Here is a 12,850-nt window from a genome sequence, read left to right as displayed (position 1 = left end):
TGGCCAATCAACCTATCCTGCACGTCATTGGACTGTGGGAGGAAACTAGAGCACCCGGAGGAACCCATACACAGACACAGGGAGAATGTGCAAGTTCCACACAGACAGTCACCTGAGGCTGGAATTGAACCTGGATCGTTGGTGCTATGAGGCAGCAGTGCTAACTACTGAGCCATTGTGCTGCCCCATTAAAAGGCAGTTGATGTTTGGACAGTTGGGAAGAGGCTTTCCACTATTGAGTGGGGAAGCTAGTTGGACTTTTCAAACCTAAAGTTCCACATCCAAGCATCGAACACCCTCTGCCTGATGTTGAGGGAATTTAGTTGAAAGATATACAGGATCCAATTTGCTCCAGGTAAGGAGTTGTAAAAATTGTAAAAACACCACACACCAACATCTCCCATATTGGGGAACTTACCAGAATTATGCTGGAGCTTAGAGGTAAAATTATGAGCGCACGTTAATCTCTCTGAGTAGCCAATATCTTTTCTCCAAGGTAGGGGAATCCAAAATTAGAGGGCATAGGTTTACAGTGAGAGGGGAAAGATTTAAAAGGAAACTAAGGGGCAACTTTTTCACGCAGACAGTGCTGTGTTTATGGAATGAGCTGCCAGAGAAAGTGGTGTAGGCCGGTACAATTACAACATTTAAAAGGCACCTGGATGGGTATATGAATAGGAAGAATTTGGAGTGATATGGGCCAAATGCTGGTAAATGGGACTAGATTAGGTTAGGATATCTGGTTGGCATGGACGAGTTGGACTGAATGGTCTGTTTCCATGCTGTACATCTCTAGGACTCTGTTATTGCACCCCACCCCCAATCCCCAACACCTTGCCCCATCTTTAGAAGTTCCAGCATGGGATGGGGTTAGAGTTCAGAGTCCAAAATCTGATTCGAATCCAGTTGGTGCAAGTTGAAATTCAGAGTTGAGAGTGTGGTGCTGGAAAAGCACAGCAGGTCAGGCAGCACCCAAGGAGCAGGAGAGTCAACGTCAATGCTACCTGACCTGCTGTGCTTTTCCAGCACCCTCGACTCTGATCTTCAGCATCTGCACTCCTCACTTTCTTGCGAGCTGAGATTTAGCCCATCGGTTCGATGGACAGGGTTTCTGAGAATAATTTCTATGCTGTAATCAAACAATCCCAACCAAGGAAAAAGTCTACTTCCCTGTAAGTCTCCAATAACATAACACGACATCCTCAAACAGGTAACACGTTCGAGGTGACAATGAAGAAAAATTCGGCAGGTTTGGGATTCAGTTTCCTACAGATGTATCCAGCGGACAGTGACCCAGGAGGGAGCTTGGTGAGGATAAAGAGATTGTTTCCAGGGCAACCAGCAGAGGAGACTGGCCAGATTGAAATCGGGGACGTCATCTTGGCAGTTAATCGAACCCCACTAAAGGGACTATCCTATCAGGTGAGTGCTTCACCAGAGGCAGATCCCTCATGAAACTTTCTCTGGCCTTTCCTGACTGCGGTTGTCTCATGTTTGACCCATATTGATCAGGTTACTGTTTTTAAACTTCATCTTCAAAGTTCCATTTGTGTCATGGTTGCATGACCAGTCCAACTGGCTGACCTTTGACACGGGCACAATATGAGCGTCTTTGTCATGTTTTATGAATCAGCATTTAGTCAGCAGTCTTTCCATTTATGTTACAATGTGGGGCAGGTGTCATAATTTCTATTCTAATCAACAGTAATCATGTTACATTTCTATGGAGAGAAGAGACGTTTGAATTAGCTATTCAAACATGTTCTGCTCTTTAGAGCACAAGAATAACCCTCCTTGTAAGTTCACTGACTAGCTAAACTATGTTTGATTATATCTGGTTGCACTTGTAAACAAGAACTCATTCATCATTCCTTGACTCTAGCATTATGTCTCTGCCAGGGCTTTAATGGTGCCCCGCTAAGTTCTGCTCTGGTGTTTATATCATTATTTCAACATGCCAATGAAAATAATTAATGTGATAAATTGAAAACATCACAGTTCGTTCTTATGAATGCCCACGTAGCTTCACTGTAGCGTTTGCATCTATTATTCAGCATTGTTGTAAGTAGATGGTAAACTAATCAAGGTTTCTGTTCCAATTGCTATCTCAATTTCAACAGGAGGTACTCCACCTGCTGCGAGGAGCTCCCCCTGAGGTCACAATGCGCATGTGCAGGCCAGCACCAGGAACCCTTCCTGATATAGACCCTAATCTACTGGTAAACTTGTTAAATGCTGATGGTTTATAAAGAGGGGATAATATTGTAAATGTACACGTGAGCCACGATAGGTGGAGTTGAAGTTTAGGTCAACACAGTGGTTTGAGCTGCTGCCTCACAGCTCCAGGGACCTGGGTTCAATTCTAGCTTCGAGCGACTGTCTGTGTGGAGTTTGCGCATTCTCCCCGTGTGCGTGCAGGTTTCCCTGGGGTGCCCCAATTTCCACCCACAGTACAAAGATGTGCAGGGTAGGTGGATTGGCCGTGGGAAATGTAGGGTTACAGGTAAGAGGTGGGTCTGGGTGGGATGCACTTCAGAGGGTCTGAGTGGACTCAGTGGGCTGAATGGCCTGCTTCCACATTGTGAGGATTCCATGATCTAGGTCATAGAGTCATTCAGTGCAGAAACAGACCCTTCAGTCCAACCAGTCCATGCCAAACATAATTCCAAACTAAATGAGTGCCACCTGCTTGCTCCTGTCTCATATCCCCCCAAATATTTCTTATTCATGTACTTATCCAAATGTCTTTTTAATGTTATAATTGTACCCACATCCTCAGGAAGTTTGTTCCTCACAAGAATGTAAAAAAAGTTACCCCCCATATCTTCTTTTAAAATCTCTCTCCTCTCATCTTAAAAGTGTGCCCCTAGTCTTGAAATTCCCCACCTAGGGAAAATACACCAACATTAACCCTATCTATATCCCTCATGATTTTATAAACTTCTATAAGGTCACCTCTCAACCTCCTAAGTCCCAATGAAAAAAGTCCCAGCCTATCCAGCCTTTCTTTATAACTCAAGGCTTCTGAACCCAGCAACATCCTGGTAAATCTCTTCTGAACCCTATCCAGCTTAATAAGATCCCTCTATTGACTATATCTATTTAATTCACTTGAAGCGGTGAACAGACATAAACCCTTTCTTGTACCTGCCATGTAGTGATATTCATCCATGAGACCAGAAGATGTAGGAGCTGAAGTAGGCCATTCAGCCCATTGAGTTTGCTCCACCATTCCGTGAGATCATGGCTGATGTGATAATCCTCAAGCCCACTTTCTGGCCTTCTCCCCATAACCCTCATTCCCTTACTTATTAAAAATTCTGCCTGGCTCACCCTCAAATATACTTAACAACTCAGCCTCTGTGATTAAGAATTCCACTAATACATTACCCTCTGAGAGAAGAAATTCCTCCTCATCTTTGTCTTGAACGGGTAACCCCTGATTCAGAGATTATCCCAGACTCTCCCACAAGAGGAAGTAATCTTTCTGTATCTACCCCATTAAGACCCTGAAGAATCTTGTAGGCTTCAACCCTTCTGCTCATTCTTCAAAATTCCAATGAGTCCAGGCCCAATCTGTTCAATGTCTCTTCATAAGACAGTCCTGCATATTCAGTATCAGCCTAGTGAACAGGTTTGCCTCCAATGCCAGCCCATCTTTCCTCAGATAAAGGACCTGAAACTGTTCACAGTATTCCAGCTGTGATCTGACTCATGTCTTGTGCAGTTTTAGAAAAACTTACCTATCTTGTTCTCCATTCCCTTTGAAATAAAGGCCAACATTTAGCATTGCCTCCTCGTACATGCTAATGACAAAAATGCGGCTTAAATTATTCTTCGTGCTTGTGAGCCTGAGGCCTTGATGATGGAGAGAAGCCTCAGGGATTTGCTTGTAGTTACCGCTGTTCATATGCTCACCCAGGGACACATACTTAATCCAAAACTAGAGGGCGTAGGTTTAAGGTGAGAGGGGAAAGATACAAAAGGGACCTGATGGGCAACTTTTTCACACAGAGGGTGGTGCGTGTATGGAATGAGCTGCCAGAGGAAATGGTGGAGGCTGGTGCAATTATAACATTTAAAAGGCATCTGGATGGGTACATGAATAGAAAGGGTTTAGAGGGATATGGGCCACATGCTGGCAAATAGTACTAGATTAATTGAGGATATCTGGTCGACCAGGATGAATTGGACAGAAGGGTTTGTTTCTGTGCTGTACAACTCCATGGTATGAGGTAGATAAAGTGTAGTTAGTTTAGTTGTCAGGGCAGATGTAACACAACTATTTATTGATTCTGTAATTGAGATGATTTGTCAATTCCAGATCTACTTCCTAAATCAGAAATTCAGAGAAATTCAGAGTAGTTTATTGCACGCCTCTGGTCCAAATAGGACATAAACCCTGGTTTCTTGGTGTAGATGTAAGGACACTACTATTGTCCCACAGAGCATATTAAGTTGATTGTACAACTTTCAGGAGATGCTGCAATTGAGAAGATTGTATGCGTATTCCAACCCAATTTCCCTAGAGTGAGTCTTCCACAGGTGACACCACATGATCAATTTAATGTTGGGTAAAATGCAGTATTAAAGACCCTGATAAGCAGTTTTAAGCTTTAGTTCTCAATATGAATCTGCTGCTGGGAGTTTTACAATGTTGTATTTGCAGGTCATTTGTGTTCAAGGGAGAATATAGAAAGTTAGGCAGGAATTTAATAAGGAGGTCCTCGAGGGTAGTAATATCTGGATTACTCCCAGTGCTACGAGCTAGTGAGGGTAGGAATAGGAGGATGGAGCAGATGAATGTGTGACTGAGGAGCTGGTGCAAGGGAGAATGGTTCACGTTTTTGGATCTCTGGAATCTATTCAGGGATAGAAGTGACCTGTACAAGAAGGACAGATTGCACCTGAATTGGAAGGGGACTAATATACTGGCAGGGAGATTTGCTAGAGCTGCTCGGGAGGAGTTAAACTAGTAAGATTTGGGGGTGATGGGACCCAAAGAAATAGTGAGGAAAGAGATCAATCTGAGACTGGTACAGGTGGGAAAGGGAGTGAGTCAAACTGTCAGGACAGGAAGGAACAAAGTAGAGAACAAGGTAGGATTGATAAACTGCATTTACTTCATTGCAAGAGGCCTAACAGGGAAGGCAAGTGAACTCAGGGCATGGTTAGAAACATGAGACTTGGGTATCATAGCAATTACAGGATTGGCAGCTTAATGTTCCAGGATATAAATGCTATAAGAAAGATAGAAAGGAGGGCAAGAGAGGTGGGGGATGGCATTTTTGAAAAGGGATAGCATCACAGCTGTACTTACATAGAACATAGAACATATAAAAATACAGCGCAGTACAGGCCCTTCGGCCCTCGATGTTGCGCCGACCGAAGCCTACCTAACCTACACTAGCCCAATAACCTCCATATGCTTGTCCAATGCCCGCTTAAATGACCATAAAGAGGGAGAGTCCACCACTGCTACTGGCAGGGAATTCCATGAACTCACAACCCGCTGAGTAAAAAATCTACCCCTAACATCTGTCCTATACCTACCACCCCTTAATTTAAAGCTGTGTCCCCTAGTAACAGCTGACTCCATACGCGGAAAAAGGTTCTCACTGTCAACCCTATCTAAACCCCTAATCATCAAATCTCCCCTAAACCTTCTTTTCTCCAATGAGAACAGCCCCAAGTGCCTCAGCCTTTCCTCATACGATCTTCCTACCATGCCAGGCAACATCCTAGTAAACCTCCTCTGCACTCGTTCCAATGCCTCCACATCCTTCCTATAGTATGGCGACCAAAACTGCACACAATACTCCAGATGAGGCCGCACCAGAGTCTTATACAACTGCAACATGACCTCAGGACTCCGGAACTCAATTCCTCTACCAATAAAGCCCAGTACACCATATGCCTTCTTCACAGCACTATTTACCTGGGTGGCAACTTTCAGAGATCTGTGTACATGGACACCAAGATCCCTCTGCTCATCCACACTACCAAGTAGTCTACCATTAGCCCAGTAATCCATCTTCTTGTTACTCCTACCAAAGTGAATGACTTCACACTTAGCTACATTGAATTCCATTTGCCACCTTACTGCCCAGCTCTGCAACTTATCTATATCGCGCTGTAACCTGCCACATCCTTCTTCGCTGTCCACAACTCCACCGACTTTCGTGTCATCCGCAAACTTGCTCACCCAGCCTTCAAGCCCCTCCTCCAGGTCATTTATAAAAATGACAAACAGCAATGGTCCCAAAACAGATCCTTGTGGAACACCGCTAGTAACTGCACTCCAAGATGAACCTATACAATCAACTACTACCCTCTGTCTCCTTCCAGCCAGCCAATTCCTAATCCAAACCTCTAATGCACCCTCAATGCCATACCTCCGTAGTTTTTGTATTAGCCTGCCATGGGGTACCTTATCGAACGCCTTGCTAAAATCCATATACACCACATCTACTGCTTTACCCTCGTCCACTTCCTTGGTCACCTTCTCAAAGAATTCAATAAGGTTTGTGAGGCACGACCTGCCCTTCACAAAACCATGCTGACTATCCTTGATCACATTATTCCTATCCAGATGTTCATAAATCCTATCCCTTACAATTCTCTCCAAGACTTTGCCCACAACAGAAGTGAGACTCCCGGCCTATAGTTACTCGGGTTATCCCTGCTCCTCTTCTTGAACAAGGGGACCACATTCGCTATCCTCCAGTCTTCTGGCACTATTCCCGTAGACAACGACGACATAAAAATCAAGGCCAATGGCTCCACTATCTCCTCCCTAGCTTCCCAGAGGATCCTAGGATAAATGCCATCAAGCCCAGGAGACTTATCTATTTTCATCCTTTCCAGTATTCCCCAGACCTCTTCCCTACGTACCTCAAGGCCATCCATTCTAATCACTTGTGACTCAATATTCACATCAGCAACAGTGTCCTGTTCCTGAGTGAATACTGACGAAAAGTATTGATTTAGTGTCTCACCAATCTCCTCCGCCTCCACACACAACTTCCCACTACTATCCTTGACTGGACCGATACCTACCCTAGTCATCCTTTTATTCCTGACATACGTATAGAAAGCCTTTGGGTTTTCCCTAATCCTACCAACTAAGGACTTTTCATGTCCCCTTCTCACTGCTCTTCGCTCTCTCTTCAGATCCTTCCTGGCTACCTTATAACTATCAATCGCCCCAACTGAACCTTCACGCCTCATCTTTACATAGGCCTCCCTCTTCCCTTTCACAAGAGATTCCAATTCCTTATTAAACCATGGCTCCCTCACAAGACCCTTCACTCCCTGCCTGACTGGTACATACTTATCAAGGACACCCATTAGCTGTTCCTTGAACAATCTCCACATATCAATTTTGTTCTTCCTAGGAATATTCCTAGGAATACGTCCAGGGAAGTTATTTGGTGGAACTGAGAAATAACAAATGAATGATCACCTTGTTGGGATTGTATCATAGACCCCATAATAGTCAGCGGGAAATTGAGAAACAAATTTGCAAAGAGACTTCAGTTATCTGTAAGAATAATAGGGTGATTATGGTAGGGGATTTGACTTTCCAAACACAGACTGCGACTGCCATTGTGTTAAGGGTTTAGATGGAGAGGAATTTGTTAACTGCATACAAGAAAATCTTCTGATTCAGTATGTGGATGTACCACATGAAGGTGCAAAACTTGACCTACTCTTGGGAAATAAGGCAGGGCAGGTGACTGAGGTGTCAGTGGAGGAGCCCTTTGGGGCCAGCGACCATAATTCTATTAGTTTTAAAATAGTGATGGAAAAGGAAAGGTTAGTGATGTATTTTTCACATTTCTCATGAGGATTGACAGAGAACTGTTGCAACACACCCATTAAAGTCTTGAGCTGTCTTCGTATGCGCCCGATCAAAATGTTCGGACTGCGCATCAAGCTAGTAACTCAGGCAGCAGTTTGCCCGAAATGTCAATTTTCCTGCTCCTCAGATGCTGCCTGACCTGCTGTGCTTTTCCAGCACCAGTCTAATCTTGACTCTAATCTCCAGCATCTGCAGTACCCACTTGTGCCTTGTCAAACTAGTAACTCTCTATCTTGCTCTGTTTCTAAATGCTAGACTCCAGTTTCTTCGCCAGTGAAAGAGTTGTCTGTGCTGAGTACAATTGATCCACAGCCGATCCGAGGATTTGAACTGGATGAAGGTGAAGAGAAGCCCCGGGGATTCCCTCAGCAGGACCACCCGTGGGATTCGAGCGATGAGGAGGGCACTGGTGAAGTCATTCAGGAATCTACTGAGCAGCATTTCCAAGATATACCACTTGACACACCGAACATGGAATTAATCAGCGCTCTAGCTGAAGACCTGAGGCAGAACTGTTACTCGACCTGCGACTTAGATGTTGCCGTGCCAAGCACAGAGAGGTAAGGATGATCACTCTCTGTTCTTGTGGCGTCACTGTCATTGAAAAGCAGTCTGAAAAACAGTGTATACTTCATCCCCAAATCAGCACATTAATGCTGATCTGAACAGCAGACACTAACCACAAATCCTGATAAATTAGATTTGCATATTCAATTAAGCAGCGCTAAAAATCTGAACAGTTGATTAGATGTTATCAATTCAACAGGGCTGAGGGTTTCACTCCCAAGTTGATCCATTCAGAATGTAAAGTGCACGTTTTTTCCTTCTCCTGAAAGTAGCTGTACCAGATGGAAGATGTGGTATTGCCAATGTGTATATAGGTTTAAACCTTTTTTAGTAAGCATTTAAAGGATGTGGGTTTATTGCCTATCTGTAATTGCTCTGGAAAGGTGATGGTGAGCCACCATCTTGAAATGCTGCAGTCCAAGGTGAGGTTTGGTACACTCACAGTAATATTAGGAAGGGAGTTCCACAGTTATGACCCTGCAATAATGAAGGAATGGGTGACCATCCAACTCAGGATGGTGTGTGGCTTGGAGGGCACCTTGCAGGTGGTGGTTATCCTAGGTATGCCCATTGGCCTTGGCCTTCTAGATGGTAGAGATCATGGATTTGGAAGAAACCTTGATGAGTTACTGCAGTGTATCTTGTGGATGGTCCATACTGCCACCATTGAGTGTATGTGGCTGAGGGAGTGAATGTTGAAGATTGTGAATGTGGTGCCTTCCAAGTAAGCTGTTTTGTTCTGGATGGCATTGTGTTCCTTGAGTGTTGTTGGGGCTGTACCCATCCAGGCAAATGGGGAGCTTTCCTCCACACCCCTCACTTGTGCCTTGCAGGGAATGGAGATGAATTACTCAGTGTAGGATTCCTAGTCTCTGACTTGGTCTTGTAGCATCAACATTTAGAAAACTGAATTGGATCAGATATATAAGTGTATCAGAAACAAAGACAGCTAGGAAGTTGTGAGTGCTAATTGTAAGCTGGCTTGGGTATGCATTAATACTCCAATTGTGGTGACAGTATCTTCTTCCTTAACCACGTCAAGGCTGCTACAATCAGAGTGACACACGTCTTTATTGAAAGTAAAAACATTACCAAAGGAGATGCTAGGACGATGAGGTCCAACTATGGTCAAAGTGGCAGGTTTTATGAAGCATCTTGAAGAAGGAGAGGGTGGAAATTCCAGAGTCTGAGGCTGTCGTTGGTGAGAGGAAGAGATTAATAGATGCACAAGGATGGGATGATCAATATGACAGTAAAACTAACCCAGTCAGTTAGCAGGCTTGTCAACTGATGGAAAATTATTTTCTCCTTTGAGCTGAATAGACACTCCATTGATCAATTTGCTGAGCACAAAGTCAGAATTTGCACATCTTCTAATACACATCTTGCGCTTCAGACGTGGAAGATGTTTGATTGACAGCTGCAGTACTAACAGCTCCGACATGCATTAAACCTGTCAGAACTCTGGAGAACAATTATGGTTGAGAATCATTATGAGAACTATTTGTATGGTCGCTCTCTGCAAACCTCAGTTGCTGATTTTTCCTCTTGCATGTCAGACAGACTTTCTGTTTATTTATCTGTTTTATACATTTGATATCTATCTATGCATTGTTATAGATAGATCCTGTGTCTGCATGCGTTTCCTCTGGGAGCTCTGGTTTCCTTCTGCAGATCAAAGATGTGCAGGTCAGGTGGATTGACCATGCTAAATTACCCATAGTGTTCAGGGAAGTGCAGCTAGGTGGGGGAAGCTATTGGAAATGTAAGGTTACAGAGATAGGGTAAGGGATGGGCCTGGGTGGGATGCTCTTCAGAGGGTCGGTGTAGACTGGATGGGCCAAATAGCCTGCTTCCACACGGTAGGGATTCTATTTTGCTTAATTGACTGAAGAGCTCTTTATGAATGTCCCATGTGGCAGATTAGTCTAAAAAGTAAAAGCCCATGGGATACAGGGTAATGTGGATCCAAAGTTGGCTTAGTAACAGGAAACAAAAAGGTAATAGTCGATGGCTGTCCTTGCAAATGGAAAGCTGTTTCAGGTAGTGTTCTGTAGGGCTCGGTATTGGGATCCCTGCTGTTTGTTTTATACATTAACAATTTAGATTTGAACATGGTGGGCAGAACTGGAAAACGCACAGACGACACAAAAATTGGCAACCTAGTGGATACCTCTCAGCTCCAGAATGGTTATAGATGGATTGGTGAAGTGGACAGGAAAGTGGCAGATAGTGGTCATCTCTGATAAATGTGAGGTCATGCATTTAGGCAAGTCATACAGGATAAAGGAATATACAGTGCACAGCAAACAGGAGTATACTGAGAGGGGTAGAGGAAGTGAGGGGTCTTGGCATGCAAGTGCACACACCCCTAAAGGTAGAAGTTCAGGGAGATAATGAAGGCACATAGAATGCTTTCCTTCATTGGCAAAGGTATAGAATACAAAAGCAAGGATATAATTATGAAATTGTCTAAGACACCAGTGAGGCCACATTGGCGTATTGGTGCAGTTCTAGTCATCATATTAAAGAAGGATGTAATTGGTGTAGAGAGAGTGCAGAGCAGTTTCATTAGAATGTTGCCAGGGCTGGAGAATTGTAGCTACGAGGACAAGTTGGAGAGGTTAGAGTTGTTTTCCTTGGAACAGTGAAGGCTGTGGGGATGATATAACCAAGGTGTATAAAATTGTGAGGGGGAGAGACAGAGTAGACGGGGTGGGGGGGGGGGGGGGGGGGGGGGGGGGGACCTGTTTCCTTTGGCAGACAGTTCAAAAATCAGGGGTGAGAGATTCAAGCTCATGCAGAAGGAATCAATGTGAGGAAAACCTTTTATACTCAGAGGGTGGTGGGTGCCTGGAATTCACTCCTTGCGTCAGTGGTGGAGGCAGAGACGCTAAACTCTTTGAAAAACTATCTTAAGCGCTGCAAACTGCAGGGCTATAAGCCGTATGCATGAACATGTGATTGGAAATCTGGGTGTCTGTGGGTTGGCATGAACAAGATGGGTCAAATGGCCCCCTTCTGTGCTGTATCATTTCTGTGGAGAAGTCTGTCAGCTGTGTAAAATGCTCCAAAAATGCAAGTCTTTCTAAAAAAAATTTAAATGGACTTGCGATTTATTTCTCTTCTGCCTTCCTCAGATCCTTCCTCATTTCTCCAAAGTAGATGCTCAATTTGTGGTTTGGAGTTGCAATGCATTATAAGCTTTGGTACTTGGAGTGGGGCCTACACCTAGATTGGACCAGAGCCCAGGCCTGGGCTCTGGTCCAATGAGCTAGGGTAAATTAGGCCCGAAGTGGGTCTAAACAGAAATTTAAGGACCGTAACCAAGGCAACAGAAAAAAAACAGTGAGCATCTGCAGTTATTTTATATTGAGCATTTTGTTACAAAGCCAAGTTTACAGAAAATCTTTAATCTGTAGCTCATCACAGACATTGGAATTTTCAAAATGACGACTTTTTCCCAAAGCAAGGTCACTGAGTAAAATTTTAAAAAAGGCTCTCAGTTTGCCTTACGATGTAGTTCACATACCACTTCATTGGGATGGAGATCCAGTATCTATGTAGGCCCCACTAGAGAGAACAAACCCCAAGACAGGTGTAAACAGCTTCGTTTCCACTTAGCAAAAGCGGAGATTCACAGGATGCAACCAGGAAGTATAAACCATTCACAAGTTAATTGCTCAGGTGAAATATGTGGAAACGTGAGAGTTCCTACAGTTTGTCAGGAAGAGCTGAATGTTATTTGCCCAGGGATGCTAGTACAATGAAGGGTATGTTGGTTAGCTTGATCTTGGAGTAGCATAAACGGTCGGCACAACTTCAAGGGCCAAAGGGCCTGTACTGTGCTCTTCTATGTAATTTAAATAAAGAAAGACTACAGAAGCTACAACGCAGTAGGATGAGGGGCGGGAGGAGGGGGGGGGGGGTCTTTGTGCATGAAGCACAAAAGGAGAGCATATTCTGAAACTATACAAGCACGAGTCTAAGCAATCTGGAGTGTTGTGAGCAGTTTTGGCTTGCCCACACTGTTTTATGAGGATAGGTTGAGTAATTTCGACCTGTATTCATAGGGGGTTTAGAATAACGAGAGGCAACTTTGTTGAAATAAAGAAGATTCTTTTGGGCTCTTGATAGGGTTAATGTGGAGAGAGATCGTTTCCCCCTTGGGAGAGGCTGGGACCAGAGGGCATAATCTCAGATTATTGAGTCACCCCAGTTTGGACTGAGGAGGAATTTCTTCTCTCAGAGGGCAGTGAGTGTGTGGAATTCTTTACCGCAGACAGCTGTTAACACTGGGTCATTAAGACTGAGAGGGCCACATTTTTAATCAGTATGGAGTCAACAGTCATGGGGCTAGGCAGGAAAGTGGAACTGAGAATTATAAGATTAGCCATGATCTTGTCGAATGGCAGAGCA

General features: G+C 44.1%; 1 protein-coding gene across 7 annotated transcripts in view; it reads left to right on the top strand.

Annotated features, from left to right (window-relative positions):
• The window catches only part of ptpn20 (protein tyrosine phosphatase non-receptor type 20), a 436,259-nt gene that overhangs the window by 286,114 nt on the left and 137,295 nt on the right, over nt 1–12,850 (top strand). For all 7 annotated transcript variants that reach the window (XM_072583170.1, XM_072583173.1, XM_072583172.1 and 4 more), the window contains 3 exons: nt 1,211–1,422; nt 2,121–2,219; nt 8,120–8,424. In XM_072583170.1, coding sequence (XP_072439271.1) covers nt 1,211–1,422; nt 2,121–2,219; nt 8,120–8,424 — 616 coding nt within the window. The remainder of the gene's footprint in view (nt 1–1,210; nt 1,423–2,120; nt 2,220–8,119; nt 8,425–12,850) is intronic.

This window comes from Chiloscyllium punctatum, chromosome 13 (genome assembly GCF_047496795.1).
Source record: "Chiloscyllium punctatum isolate Juve2018m chromosome 13, sChiPun1.3, whole genome shotgun sequence".
In the NCBI taxonomy this organism is placed as follows: domain Eukaryota; kingdom Metazoa; phylum Chordata; class Chondrichthyes; order Orectolobiformes; family Hemiscylliidae; genus Chiloscyllium; species Chiloscyllium punctatum.
The sequence above is the reverse complement of the archived record's forward strand: the minus strand, read 5'-3'. Positions and strand labels throughout refer to the sequence as shown.